At 41.1% G+C, this 15650-nt stretch overlaps 1 protein-coding gene across 3 annotated transcripts in view; it reads left to right on the top strand.

Annotated features, from left to right (window-relative positions):
- Window positions 1-15344, top strand: part of LOC115241768 (zinc finger protein ush) — a 174440-nt gene extending 159096 nt beyond the window's left edge. For all 3 annotated transcript variants that reach the window (XM_029817703.1, XM_029817721.1, XM_029817711.1), the window contains 8 exons: window positions 10022-10275; window positions 10763-11150; window positions 11392-11884; window positions 12037-12296; window positions 12437-12836; window positions 12995-13256; window positions 13559-13792; window positions 14110-15344. In XM_029817703.1, coding sequence (XP_029673563.1) covers window positions 10022-10275; window positions 10763-11150; window positions 11392-11884; window positions 12037-12296; window positions 12437-12836; window positions 12995-13256; window positions 13559-13792; window positions 14110-14556 — 2738 coding nt within the window. In that variant the 3' untranslated portion in view covers window positions 14557-15344. The remainder of the gene's footprint in view (window positions 1-10021; window positions 10276-10762; window positions 11151-11391; window positions 11885-12036; window positions 12297-12436; window positions 12837-12994; window positions 13257-13558; window positions 13793-14109) is intronic.
- Window positions 15345-15650: the final 306 nt, after the last annotated feature.

The raw sequence follows: 15650 nt of genomic DNA on the forward strand, positions 1-15650 counted from the left end.
CCCTCTTCCCCCTTTCCTCCCGCGCCCCTCTCGCGGCGGAGCAAGCTGAGGGACGACGACGACGAACGGCGAAACGACACCCGAGATTCCGTATCTCTCCGGGACGGGACACACTTCTCTTCTCGCCTGCCCTTCTCTCTCTCTCTCTCTCTCTCTCTCTCTCTCTCTCTCTCTCTCTCTCTGTCTGTCTGTCTCTCTCTCTCTACTCTTGTGCTCGACGTTTTAAGATCGATATCTTGGCCGCGCCGCCGCGCGACTCGCCTGAATGAATAATTATCAATGGACGGTGCGCGCACCACCTTCGTCCTTTCCCTCCTTTTCCCTACCCTTTCCTCCTGCGCTGGACACTCGCTCGCTCGCCGTCGACTCCCTTCTTCGTCCTGATCGGCCTGCCTTCGAGATCGTTCGCCATTCGACATCGACTGTTTTAGCATTAATGATCCCCGCCACAGGAGGTTTTTGTTGAATATATGAGATTTTTTTAGATGGATATATTTTGGGAAAATCTGGGTTTTTATAATTTGATAATATAATTAAGGAACATATATGTCCGCGCGAATATAATGTGATGAATGAGTGAGAAATGATATGCGAGTAAATTAATGAACATGAAACAAAGTTGAGACATAAAGTGTGGAATGGCGGTTTATCGGCAGACGTGTCTCCTCGAGACGTCGATGTCGCTACTTCTTAATGACTGCCTCGTCTCTCCGAGTTTAATCGTCGACACGCATAAACCATATCCCGCTTCTGCATATTCAAAGTGCGTGCGTGCGTGCACGCGCTCGTGCTACGATCATTTTTTTTTTTTTTTGCACTTCTTTGCGATTTCTGTCAGGTGATATAAAAGTATCGCGAATCATGCTTGAAATAAAGCGAGGTTTAAAGTAATGTGAAATTAAGATCAATTGACACAATGTAATTTAGGGTGATTTTACAGTAAAAAGTCGAATTTTACAATGAAAAATTCCACGTAATTTAAATTAATATCTAATTTTAAATTAATTTAAATTAATATTTAATTCTAAATTAATTTTAATTAATATATTTAATGAATTTATAATATTTTAAATTAATTTTAAATTAATTTAAATTGATATTAATATTTCGATCTTAAAACCTTCTTGCATATTGAAAGATATTATTAGTATCCAGTTTCATATTTTTTTTTTCCTTCTTACATTTCTGACTTATTACAATTAATATATAAGTTTAGAATGCTGTTTTGAGACGAAATAATTTTAGATTTATCTCGATAGTATATTTCTTCCGTTAAAATATTCCGTTTTATTTCAATGTAATAATCAAAACCGCGATAATTTATCATCTTGGTGAACGATATCGCTTTATCATCTCCGAAGTCGTCGCGATCTTCGCGCAACTTCTTCGAGACTCTCGCTCCGGATCTCGACGCCAATCTCGGATAAACGCGTCCCGACGAGACAATTCTATCAGCCAAACCACCCACCCACGTGAACCATTAAAACGTAGGCGATATCTAGACTCTGGAATCGGCGTCCTTCAAATTTTCAATTAGTCTTACGGAATATTCGGAGAGAGCGAGAGGCAGCCTCTCGATAGCATCGTGTGTCCCTTTATTCTTCCGTAGGCAATTTGAATGGCGACCGAAAGTGGATCTGGATCAAGGCCCCCCACCCCTCTCTCCTCGGATCCATCGTGTCGGACGGTAGGTCCGAGAGGGGGAGTATAAATTGGGAGAAGGGGGAGAGGGAGGAGGAGGAGGAGGAGGAGGAGGGCAGAGAACTCGCCTCTCGTCTAGCTTAGATCTAATCTCGCATTCCCGCGCGCTGCGTGCCTAATTAAAGATCGATATCTCCCCGATATTATTGCCACCCTCCTACCCTCCCCCACACGTTCCCTCTCCCGTTCCTCCTCTTCTTCCTCATCCTCCGCTCCTGCCGCGTAGCAGGTTATTAAATTCTCCTATCTCGTGAGATCTGGACCGGCCGGTCCTGCCCGGCCTTATCTGATCCGGTCGATCTCCCGGTTGGTCTCGTTACCTTTCGGCCCTTCGTTCCCGTTCCTCGTTTTCGATGGATCGACACTTTCGAAATTTTGTGAGGGATGACGCGCCGGATAGACATAGGGGAAGCGACAGCCCGATCAGCTCTCTGGAAAACCGTAAAGAGAGAGATCTGTCAAGTGGCTTTAACGTCAGATGTTACGCGTCTATATAATTACTTTACCTCATTTATCTATTTATTTATTAAATTAATTTTGAATATAATAACTATCGATTCGATTGTTTTTTCGACTGAATTTTATTTATTTATCGTTATAATCTTTAATATCACCGATATAATCTAACAATAAATCACGATTTTTATAAAATTATTATTTTATATATGAATATAAAAAAATTTATACTCATTGTCAGATTATTTTATTATTACTCCAATTAATCTTATTTAAATAATCTATCTATTTTCTTTTCATTTGATATGATTATGTAATTTGACTAGATTACACTTTTTTTCAAATTTATTTCTTAAAGAAGCGTTCTTCGCGACAGGCATCCTTTATCCATCCAGGATTACAAGCGAGAGACAAAAAGGGAAGCGCTTATAAACCGTCGGTGCTCCGACGCTTCCAATTTGTGAAATCGCGCCGGCGACGTTATTCCTCGCCACCCCTATCGACAATCGACCTTCTCTCCTCTCCCTTCGTCCTTCCCCCTCCCTCGTTACTGGAAGGTTTTAACGCGGAACGGAAAAAAATCGCCGGCCCGCAGCGCAGCGGAGGAAACCGAGGACGGTGACAGATGGCGCGTGACGATAACGTCTCTCGAAGGTCCTGTTCGCGGGCGAAACGACCCGCGCCGGATCCTGTTCCTGTCGCGAGATAAACGAAACAGCTGCGTCTCGGCGCCGATCAAAGATCTCTCTCTCTCTCTCTCTCTCTCTCTCTTTCTCTTTCCTCCTGCCCAGAGCGCTCTTTCGACATCTCGCGAGCGCGATCGCGCGGAAATAAACGAGCAACGTGTGCATGATAACGACACACGAATACTTTGATTCTCTCGATGATTTTGTTTAGATAGCTCGACCGGAGATAATTTTATTTATCTAGTGTTTTGGGAGGCCTGTTGGATTCCGGGACTTTTAGTCAGAATTTTTAAATTCTTAATTTTGACAGCTTTTAACATCTCTGAAGTTTAAATGCTCGGATTTAAAATATAAAAAGAATACAATAATTTAAAATTCAAGAGATTCGAAGGATTAATCCCATGGATCTAAAAATTCAAAGGATTAAAAAAAGATTAATATATGATGTGGAGAAGAATTTTACTGATAGTAATAATAGAACTGACTCTTAAGTGAAATCACATTCCTGAAGCGATCTGAGAGATGGAGGGGTCTTGAAATTGGTAAGGAGGTGAGGGGGGAATCCCCGGATTTTAATCCTAGGCGAGTCTAATCGCTGCTCTGCGATCAGGTGGCAGGAGATTAGGCCGACCAGTTGATATAAAGGACCGATCGGAGGGGAAGAGAGAATAAAAAAGATCCGACCAGAAAGAGAGAGGAGAGCGGGAAGAAGAGGGAAGATCCTCGGACGAATGCTGTTCATGATGGGCAAACAAATTAGTGAAATAGAAAAGATAGTGTCGGGGAGAGGGGGAAATATATTTAGTATCGAATAATTTCGGATAAAGACAACATCTCTGTGAGCTTGATACGATCGTACGATTAGTATGTCGATGACGTTTGGACACTGTAAATCATCGGCATTAAAATGATTAAGAGACAATAAAGTTTGCTTTAAAGGAAAGGGAAAATTAATATTAATATAATTAATATATAAATAAAAGAGCGAGATGGCAAACACAAAAATTCTCTCTCGAAATTAAAAATTTTAATATGTGAACAATCTCTTTAGATCTTAATTGAATCGTTTTATCATAATTAATCAAGCAACTTTATCTTAATTATAATCGTTCGTATCTTAATTATTTAAGATCTCTTAATTCTAATACGCACATCACAATTGAGACTGACATTTTCCAAAACTGCAATTATCCCAATATTTTAACAGGCATAAAAAGAGAGAAAGGCAATCGTTCTTTAATACTTTCATTATTAAAGGTTAATAACAATTACCGACACACTATAGCCGTTCATCGGCGAATCGCAGCCACTTATTACAGCTTTTTGCAACGAGAGTTAATCGTGATTAAGTGGTAACGGTCGAAAGTCGGAACGTCGACGTTTTATCAACGCCGGATATCAAGCTTATCGTCGTCCTTTAAGATAATTACTATGATCGTTGTCCTTACGACGGAGGAGGAGGAGGTGGAGAAGGCGTAAACGCCAAGTACGAAGGCGGAGGTGGCGACGATGGAGGCTCGCTCCGCATGAATAATGCGCTCCACGACGTGATCCAAGCTTCCCAGAAGACCGTCGCCTGGACTGAGATACCTCTAGAGTACCGATCCAAAGTATTGAACGACACAATAAAGCTGTTACGTATCTGGACTCCCGCGAAAGATTGCGTATCAGAGGCTCTCAATGTTCCGACATGTTTGAAAGCAGATAAATGAGAAGTGATAGGGATTTTAAGATAAATTATGGAATACTGGACCTCTGATGCTGCAAATTTTAGTATAAATTGAAAAAAGCAGAATTTAAGAAAATACTTGAACTTCTCTTTTTGATGTTGAAATTTTGGAACGCTGCAAACTTCGAAAGGTTGAATTATCAGATTTTTAAAATGTTAGAATTCGTTATCAATAAAAAATATAGAGTAATATTAGAATATTTATAAAACATTAAATATTTTTTTTTTCTGGAATTAATTTTTAAATTTGTTGAATTTTCTAGAATTGATTTTTAAATTTAAAGTATCGGAATCTTAAAATACTCGAGTTCTACGATATTAAAATTTGAAGTAAAATTTGAAATATGGAAACTTGAAAAATACTAGTAATAGAATTATTGAAGTATTACAATGTTAATATTTCCAGAATATTGCTCCATATATATATATAATTAATCTGTTACGAATGAGTATTGTACGTTTTAAAGAAAAATTATCCAGAAATGATAAGGATCTTAGGATAAACTGTGGAATATTGGAGCTCTGATGCTACAAATTTTAGCATAAATTAAAAAGAGCAGAATTTGTGGAAATAATTAAATTCTCTGATGCTGAAATTGTGAAACGCTTCAAAATATTAAATTATCAGGATTTTAAAATGTTAGAATTCATTATCAATAAAAAATATAGAGTAATTATTATTAGAATATTTATAAAATAATAAATATTTTTTTCTGAAGTTGGTGATTTTTAAAGTATCGGAAACTTGAAAAATACTAGTAACAGAATTATTGAAGTATTACAATGTTAATATTATTTCGCTCCGTATATATATTTGATTTATTACGAATGAATATCGTACATTTTGCAAAAAAATAATTCAGATCCGAAATAACTCTTTTCCGTTCTCCAAAATTTCTCCGATTGGCATTTAATTCGATGACAATCGATTGTCACTCGCATAATTAAAGTACTGGAAATCGAACGCGACTCCTGCACCGCGCACGTTCGATCCGATATTCCACGAAGGGCGACACGTCGATCGCAAGCTTCCCCCTCATTGTCCCCCTCGTTGCCCCCCTCGCAAGTCCGCCCAAGGGAGAAGCTTCGCGAGTTGAGCTCTCACTTAGCGGCCGCGTTGTCACGATCGGGACCTCAGCGACATTAGCATATCTCCACGATGCAGCGTGTAAGGGGTGCGAACGAAGGTGGGAGAGAGGGGGGGGGGGGCTGCAAGCGAAGAAGGGAGGAAGGGAGACAAAGCAAATGGACACGGAACGGTATATGCGCGTATCTCTCCTCACGGGTCGTGAAAAGGCGCGCACGATCCGTAATGCGAATCGGTAGGGGGCAGGGGACAGGGGACAGAGAGGGAAGAGCTCAGAAACAAGGAGAGGGAGGGGGAGGGGGAGGGCGAGGCAGAAGACTCACTCAGCGGACTCACTCCCGCTCTGCCTGTTACCTGTACGTCTCGTGTGTTTGCCTACCCGCGTCACGATCAGGATCCTATTTGCATAGCGCCGATGAAGCTGCTACCGTCTCCTGCCGCCCGCGATCCTGCTTTCTTCCTTCCCGAAGGATACGTTTCGGTCTAGTTCGAGGGGTGCCCTACCCTCGATCGGGTGTATCTGAAATTATATGAATCGCAACGTGATTACGATGGCAAAATGAAAATATATCCTTTTAGATTATCCTTTTATATTATCCTTGGAATTTTATCTTTATATCCAGTGATCCAAAACGAAATTTTTTTTTAGGAGTAATAAAAAATATTTTTTTTGTTTTGTTTGTTTGTTACAATTGATGATTAATCGGAAGATAGTGATATCTTTAAAAGTTTCGGAAGTGTAGAAATTTATAAGATTTTAACCGAAAGGGAGAGGGAGAGAGAGGAGTGTCGATGTCGACTGAAGGGATGAGAGAGAAGGATATAAGCGGTATAATAAATGCCCTGCATACCTACTTATTACTTTAACGAGCGGACGTTTTTTGCATCACGCGTACTTTCGGTCACGGAACGCGCAATGATTTACCGAGACATCACGTGCGTTCGCGCAACTCGTCAAGAATATGTCTCACTTACGCATCTCTGATCGTTTATCGATCTCTGTCTCATTAAATTAACAGAGTACTCGCCCCGCTAGTTGTTTCCTTATATATATAATTTAATTTTACCATCTTTTTGTAATGATCACGAGATACGTTTATCTTGATCTTCAAAAAGATATACGCAATGTTGTAATGTTTCTATTTCTTTGACGCATTAAAAAGCTATATAATTAAAAAATAATTATAATTTTAGTCTAGAAGAATAAATATGATTTTTCTGTAAATGGAAAAATTTCTTTAATTCTTTCTTTACATAATACTGTGATTAACAAAGGGCAGAAGATTTACAAGGTGCGAAGAAACAGCGCTCTCAAATTGAACATCTACTTTAAAGATTTAAAGTTTGAAAAATTCAAAATCAGATCTCAGGAGCTTCTAATTCAAAATTTTGAATATAAAATTCAAAAATATCAGAGGAAGGAACTTAATTATGAACTTATCGTTGCGTGATGCATGAATTATATCGACGCCGGTAAATCGACCGGAATTTGAGGCTCATTAGCGGAATGGAGTATCGGAAGAAGGGTCGTATCGTAGGGTGAAAGAGGAGGAGGTGGACGGGGATCGAAAGTACGAGTTTCCGGCTCCGTTCTTCAGTGCGACGCCGAGTCGCTGCGATTGCTCGCTTCTTGCATAAAGCGGGGCCGAAGGTGTACACGGGACGCGGCGGTATCGGTTCCAAGAAAGGCTTATCAGGCCGCGGATATGTTAATGGAGGCCGTGTTGTGCCTCCCCCGTTCTCTCTCCTCCACCGTCACCTTTTCGAGATATATTGCACCCCAACCGCGTCGCGCGATGGAGGAGGTGGTTGGTTGAGTTGGTTGGTTGGTTGGCCGCTCGTAAGCTGGTGGTTGCTGTAGATGCAGCCCCTCTCGCGATCGGCAACGTGTATATTGCGTATGTATGTGCAATTAAAAGTACTCCGAGTTTACGATGGAAAAATATAAAGAGCGAAAAATAATCAAGAAGTAGCAACGTAACTCCTATATTAATTATATATATATTAATTTAGGTCGTTAAAATATATCTAGAATATGGATATGGTATTTTTGTCGTGTGACAATTTTTTTCTTTTATCTTTTAAATTTCTTTCTGAAATCTGGGAAATTTTATTTTTAGACTCAAGAATTTTTTTAAATTTGAAAAAATGGGATCTTTAAATTTTAGTATCAGTTCTTTCGTCTTTTAAGATGATAATTCGTTCCTATTTTTGAAATTAAGAATTTTCCTTCGAAACATTGTCTGTGAAATTTTCATGCTCTTTGTTTCTTCGAAATTTAGCATATCTGAAAGTGTGTGAACGTTTAAAATCTCTTAGCACTTGCTTGCATCTTTCAATGCGCGAAACAAATTCTTTAGACCTTGAAATATTCTGGCTACTTTGAGCTTCGAATCCCTCCGGGGCTATTGTATTCTCGGATTATCGAGCGCACGGATCCTCAAGATCTCCGGGCCGATCGCGAGCCAATCCACGCTCGGAGATCATCTCGAAAATAATCTCCCGTTCCGATAATAGAACCCCGGGGAAAGAAACTAACCGTGAGATAAGGGAGGTTTATCTACAACTTCTATCATACGTACACCTCCCTCCTATTCTCTCTTCAATCGTGAGATAGAGAGATCTATCCACGGCCTCCACCTCTTCTCCAATCGTACATCTGAGATCACGAAGAAGAAGGAGCGGACGAGGGTCGCGAATGAACTTGCAGACGTCGTCGTCGCTGGCGAACGTATGCATGGCTGCGCAATTAAGGCTCGCGATCAGAGTCCCGTCTCGAGAAAGAGAGAGAGAGAGAGAGAGACAGAAATAAACCGGAGGGAAAAAGGGAGGCTGTGTGCGCTGCCACGCCACGCCACAGCCGATCCATCGATGACCGCTTATTTACAGAGAAGCCAGAGAGAGAGGAAGAGGAACACGACCTGGAGTGTAGATGCGAGAGCTGGATAGCCCAGCGAGAGCTCGTTGCAACCCTTTGGCCCAATCTACCCAGGCATCTTCCTTCAAGTCCTCCCTCGCGTCGTCCCCCTTCCTCCTCCCCCCTTCCTCTCCACTCCTCTGTCGCTCTTCCTCGCCCGAGGAGGCAATTAAAGCATCCGGGTAATTCTCGAGTCTCAATCTCTCGCGTCGACGAGCCACCTGGATCGTCAGATCTTTTCTAAAGGTCCTTGACGATCTATCGAGAAAAAGGTGTCTTAAGAATTGCACGGAAAATTCTAAAGATCCTTGACAATCGATCGTTTTCAAGCACACTGTCTCTAAAGTGTTCGATTAAAATTCACTCGCGCGTTTTCTATTAATCGTATTGATGAAAAAATATATGCGAACGATAAACGATGATATTCTCGCAATTTGCTATTTTTTTAAATGATTTTATTATTTAATAATTAAAATCTTCCGATTAATCTCTCTACTAAAAATCTTTCCTCGAATATTTCTTCTTACAAACTTTCTTCCAGTTGATTAAATATTAATTTTCTCAAATATTTTTTTCTCAAAATTTAATTTTTTTTTAATCTAAATTCGATTCTCGCAAAACTCTTTTGTCATTGTAACCCCGCGGACAACCCCTCAACAACGGAACAATCCTCAGTATTGCAAGATTAAACATCGTATCGATGATCCATCTAAGGGCACGCACATTCGCCGGGACCAGCCCTTAGACACTGAACTATTCAGAGACAGGCTTGCGCGTGAGCGCGACCCCCGAAGTAGGGGATGAGAGGCGGCATGCGAAGGGTGCGATTGGTAGTTGTGCCGAACGGGAGGATAGACCGAGTCGAGGATGAAGGGAAGAAAACGTAGAATACGCAAAGGGCTACTATACGGATCCATTAGAGATCCGGATAGTCTAAGAGTGGCATCGTTCGCGCGCGCGTCGCCCTTTTTTTGCTCTTTCTCTTTCTTTTTCTTTCATCTCGATCAGCGCAGCTTCCTTCCGGCTCGGTCTAACAACGATTATGGTTGTCTCGCGAACTACTTTCAATCAACATCGGCGGCGATTCTCGAAATGTACGGTTGCATTGATAGAATTTTCTCTGTTTAATTACAAAGATAATTTTAAATTAAATTAATTTAATTTAATTTAAAATTTTTTTATTTATTTTACAATAATTTATTTATTTATTTTATACTGACTTATTTTACTGACTTATTTTATACTAACTAATAATTATACTGACTTATTATATTATTATCTTTTATCATTATTCTCTTTCTCTCTCTTTTTCAAAAATAATATCGAAACAATCTTACTTTTGAAGGAGCGAAAAATCTCAAAATATCTTACTGCTATTTCTGCGCGTATCTCCATCATTTTATCGAAGAATTCCGCTGATAAGCATCTCTTACTTTTAATTTCAGGGGAGGATGAGGAATGGAGTGACTCGGAGAAGACCCCGTCGGTGAGCAGCGGCGTGGACGGTGGCGGATCCGCGGTGTCGAGTCCAATCGCGCCACCGGTGGTTGAAGAAGACTCGAGTTTACCGCCCCCTCCGAGACTCAACCCCCCATCATCCTCGACCAGCTCCTCCGCCAGCGAAGATATCAGACTGCGCCTAAGTGTGCTTTCGGAGGATACTAGGAAGCGTCTGGTCAGTCTTACCGAGGACATCGAGGTGCATATATTTCACTTGTATCTGCTTCTTATTTATAATCTTCATTATTGCAGTATTTTTTATATTTATTGTCGCGTAAAATTAATTTCTTATAAACTGAAACAGTCAATAAAATATTTAGATTGATCAATTATGTTTATTTTGATTTAATAAGAAAAGTATATATGTTATATTAAAATAATTATCTCTAATTAAGTATCTACAATAATTTACGAAACTATCATGTGTGTAGCCTAAAAATTTGAAAAAATTATATTTATATAGATGGACTTTTTTTTCTCTTATTTTTTTTCTTATTAAAAGAAACTTTTGTAATTTTTATATAATTGCTGAAATTTTTATAGTTGTCCGATTTCTAGAATCTAGGAATAATTTTTATAAATAAACTCCAATAATTTTAATAAGATCCAGAAATTTAAAGAATAGTCCCAATTTGATTTTTAAATTTAATTTTTAATTAATAAAAAATAAATATTTTGTCGCACAGATTGCCAGGGGTATACGAGACCGCCATGCGCCGTCGTCCAGAAGCGCGCGGACGCGGGAGTCGAGTCCCAAGGACGTCGACGAGGATCAACAGGCTGTTAAGGAGGACGAGTGCCAGCCGAGGCCGTCGTCCTCGTCATCATCGTCCACCGCCATCAGGAGACGGGACTCCGTCTGTCGCAGGGACTCGGAGGACTCCGTCACCGCGGTGGCCACCGAGGCCAAGAGGATGAGACTCGACGACGAGGCAGCACCAAGACTGAGACTCAATGCTAGTCTGGCGACGGATCCCGCACTGCGACCCGCCGCTGTCGCCGCGCTTACCGTGAAGCCCGAGAACACGTCGCCGCCGAACCAGACGCCGCCGCTTCCAGCCGGGCTTCAGAACGGTGATTGTAGTTCCGATCGGATCGATTTTAGTATTTTAATTGATGAACAGAAAACAGGAAAATTTTGAATCGAGATTTAAAATTTCGAATGTTAGGTTTTTGAAATTTTCAATTTTTCAAGAATTAGAAAGTGTATGATACGAGGAACATGAACTTGTTTCCCCAAAATCTGAAACAAAGCCCCTAAGATGAGAATAAAAAAATAATAAGATCTCGTAATGAAATTCATTTCATATATCAGCCATCGCATCGGGTCGGCTGTTCGTCCTGCCGACCGATGGCAAGGAAACGATCACGGTGGAGCCGGCTAGGCCGCCACCGACCGCCCTGATCTGCCCACCGTGCGGCATCCGGTTCAGTTCGGCGAGCACCCTCGAGGCCCATCGTACCTTCTACTGCGCCCATCGACCGCGCGCTGACGAAGACGCGACGAACGACGAGGACGACGACGGCAAGTCCGGCGGCAAGTTCGAGGTGCGAAAGGCGTATGCGTGTCCGCACTGCTCGTACAGCGCCGACAAGAAGGTGTCTCTGAATCGTCACATGCGGATGCACGCGGCCTCGCCGGCGCCGTCGACGATACCAACGGCAGCGACGGCGGTGTCGGCGAACCCGAACTCCTCGACGGGCAACCCTCCCGGTCAGACCGCCGCATCTAACGGTTCTTTGAACGAGGAGGCCGAAAGATACTGCAGGAATTGTGACATTAGGTTCAGCTCCTTGAAGACGTACAGGTGCTTAAAATAGTTTATAAGAAGTTCTGATTAAGAAAACATATAAAAGAGAAGTCTATTAAAAAGAATAATCCGTAGAATTAAAGAAAAATGTATAGATTTTGATACAGAAAGACAGATTTTTTTTTCAATTATGATTTGATTTGTTGCAGGGCGCACAAGACACATTATTGCAGCACCAGGCACGTGGTGAAGGACACGTTACCGACGCCCACGGCAACGTCGGCGTCCTCGGTGAAAGCATCACCGCCGACCAGCTCGAGTCCCGGTGATTCGCCGCCTCCTCAGCCGTGCCTGGCGCTACCTACCAATCCCATCCTTATCGTACCATATTCGTTGTTTCGCGGCGCGAGCGTCCTCGCCGCGCCGGCACTTCCGGCCCCTGACACAGCGTGCTTCCTTTTGCCAAACGGTTCGTATATATCTCTTCTACAAATAATTATGAAGAATAATTTTCAAGCTTTATGTTAGATAATGGATAACGCACAATACATTTATACTTTATAAAGAATAAATACGATAAGTGATCTCGATTAAACGTTTCATCTTCAGGTTCCCTTCAACCAATGACGAGGGGTCTCACTCCGACAACACAGAACGCGGTAGTAGAGCCGCCAGCTGTACTAAGAGCAGCGAATAAACCCTCGACGCCAGCGTCGGTTGTGGCAACATCTACGTCGCCATCTGCTTCGGCGCCCCTTGATCTCAGCGTACGCAGATCACCGGTGCACCAAGACGAGAAGGAGAACAGGATGTCGCCAACACCGTCGTCCCTGCCGCCACCTCCGGGCAGTCCCAGATCCAGGGGCAGCGGTAGTCCTAGAACGAGATCCATCGGTCCGGCGCAGACGGTCGCCGTCGCGCCACCCCCGCCCACGGAGCTCGCCCTGAGACTCGCCGAGCTGCCGCCACCCCCTGTTCCCGGAGTACTCGTCAAACAAGGCGTCTCCAGGTGAGTTTGGGTCTCCCGAGAGATTTAATTGGACTTTCGGAATTCTGAGTTTTTGAATTTTCTAGCTTTAAAATTATATAAAGAGAATCGTGAACTTTGAAAATTTTTGATTTTTGAAATTTTATGAGATTCCATCCTTCGAGTTTCGATCTTTATAGGTGCAAGGAATGCAATATCGTGTTCTGTAGACACGAGAATTTTGTCGCTCATAAGAAGCATTACTGCCAGGCAAGGGAGACGACGGTGAGCAACAGTCCACCACCCCCTGGCACGCCCCCGCCACCCATCTGCGTCCAGCTCATCTGCGCCGCGTGCGGCATCAAATTCGCTTCCATGGACAATCTGGTCGCTCACCAGGCGTTTTACTGTCCTAAAAGGCCCGAACCACAGGAGCATCACACGCGGTGTTCTAAGTGCAAGGTAAAATCCAAACAGCACAAAAGAATCCAAGAAATATTTTGGAAGACATATAAAGAATATCTAAAAGATTTGTTGAATGTCTAAAAAGCCAGACAGCATAAAAGAAATCTAGACTTAAAATTTAGAGTGCCTTTAAACATACTTAATGTTTCAAAAATTTAGGACACCTTTTAAAATACTTCGACTTTTTTAAATGCATCTGAAATTTTAACTTTATCTTTATCGAGGACCGGTGTGATTCTCTTTATCGATCTTTCGAGATATTAGACAATTTATTGAGACGAGACGCATGCTTATCGCAGGCGATAATAGAACCCGGCGGCAATCATACCTGCGCCAGTGGTACGACTGGTGGTTGGCGATGTCCGGTTTGCGGTGCCGTCAGCCCCACGGCCGGTGCTGCCCAGCGTCACATGGATGCCCACCAAGGTGTCAAGGCCTTTCGATGCACGATCTGCCGTTACAAAGGCAATACTCTACGCGGTATGAGGACCCATATAAGGATGCACTTTGAGAAGCGCGGCACTGATCTACAGGTAGATCTGCTTTTCTTTCTCTCTTCTTCCTTTTGAATTTTACTAAACTGAAAACACATATTTGAATTTTTGTATAATAATAAATCTTTGGACAAAAACATTACAATTTTTATTAAAATAAATCTGATGATCAAATATATACAGGGTGAGGCATTTATAGTGACGCGGGCATATTTTTCGGAAACGAAGTGAGATATCAAAAAATATTTCAAATAATCAAATATATATATTGTTTACTTTCATATAAAATATATTTGTTTCTAATAAAATAAATGTTTAACGGGATTTTAATAAAATATCAACTATTTTTTCTTCAGGAAGAGAATTACATAACGTGCGTACTGGATGACGAGGCGACGCTCCCGACACCGGAGCCTGCGGCCGCCACGACGCCGGAGGAGATTCCCGCAGAGATCCAGGTGAATGGCAAGACGGAGATACGGAAGAGCCCGCAACCGCCGCCGCCGCCGCCGCCGCCACCGCCTCCGCTGGTGCCGGCAATCGCTAGCAAGGTGAAGCAGGAACGCGAAGACACGCCACCGCCGGAGGAGAGTTTGGACCCCAGCAAAAGCGGTCCTCGCTACTGTCGCTCCTGCGACATCAGTTTTAATTATTTGAGCACCTTTATCGCTCATAAGAAATTTTACTGCTCGAGTCACGCCGGTGAGGCGAGTAATAATAATAATAACAACAACAATAACAATAATGCTAGCGGTCATCCGACACCTCCGCCAACTGGCAGGACTGAGGCGTCGGTGCTGTAAAATTCCATGAAATTTTGTAATCGCAACAAGATCATTTCTCTGCCGTTCGTTTTTCTTCCGAGAAAAAATAAATATAATGTATGCTTTAAAATATTTGAAAAATTGATTCTCTCGACAAGTATACACAATTTTTCTCGATGGAACCAATTTTTTGTTAGATAAATAATAAACTACATTATATTCTTAAAAGCTAATGTGTGGTCAAATTACTTCTAAGTGAGTTTATTTCAGTGGAAACATCACATTTTGGGGGGAATTTTTAGGAAGAGAAATGAAACACGAGAGATGCGATGACCGCCTAAACGGGGACTATTAATTGTTGCCAGTTTATACATATAATGAAGGACTATCGGACTTCTTAATTGACTGCTACGTTGTGTGATTTTTGTTGATCCAGGGAATCGTTCGTACTTATTATAAGCCGAAGGTATCTATATGTACATATAATATATATATGCGTATGCGCAAGGGTGAGCTCGCAGGAATAGAGAATGTGCAAACAGAGCCGTAATTAGATAATTATATATAAATTAATATATAATCTACATATGTATACGCGATAATGAAATAAACTTTAACGATGCAATTGTATAAAAAAGCTTTAATTTTGTTCTCGTATAAGAAACTAATAGCGAATTTGATTGGATGTACTAGTGAGCACTGGTGCACATAAAGATTATTATACACAAATTTACGATGATAACATAAGTAATTAAAAAAGTAAAATAATTAATACTAAACTATTATTATTGCTGTTCGAATAATGATAATAATAACATACATATTATTATAATTATCTTAATGTTTTAATTACTTATGTTTGTATTGTACATTTATGTACAATAATCTTTATAATATTTGATATTACTTTCTAATCGTTCCAAAATATATGAAATAATATATTAACATATGTATATATCTTATTATTCCTTTTTTTATTCATTTTACTTTCTCATTCGCGTTCTTGTTTCCATTTATTCTTCATTCAAGAATTTATTTAAGAGGTTAAATGAATTATTGTACAAATAAATAAATAAAGAGAGAGAGAGAGAAAGATAGAGAGATAAATTCGTATAAATATAAATGATATTTAA

This window comes from Formica exsecta, unplaced genomic scaffold (assembly GCF_003651465.1).
Source record: "Formica exsecta isolate Colony F162 unplaced genomic scaffold, ASM365146v1 scaffold120, whole genome shotgun sequence".
Taxonomy (NCBI): Eukaryota; Metazoa; Arthropoda; class Insecta; order Hymenoptera; family Formicidae; genus Formica; species Formica exsecta.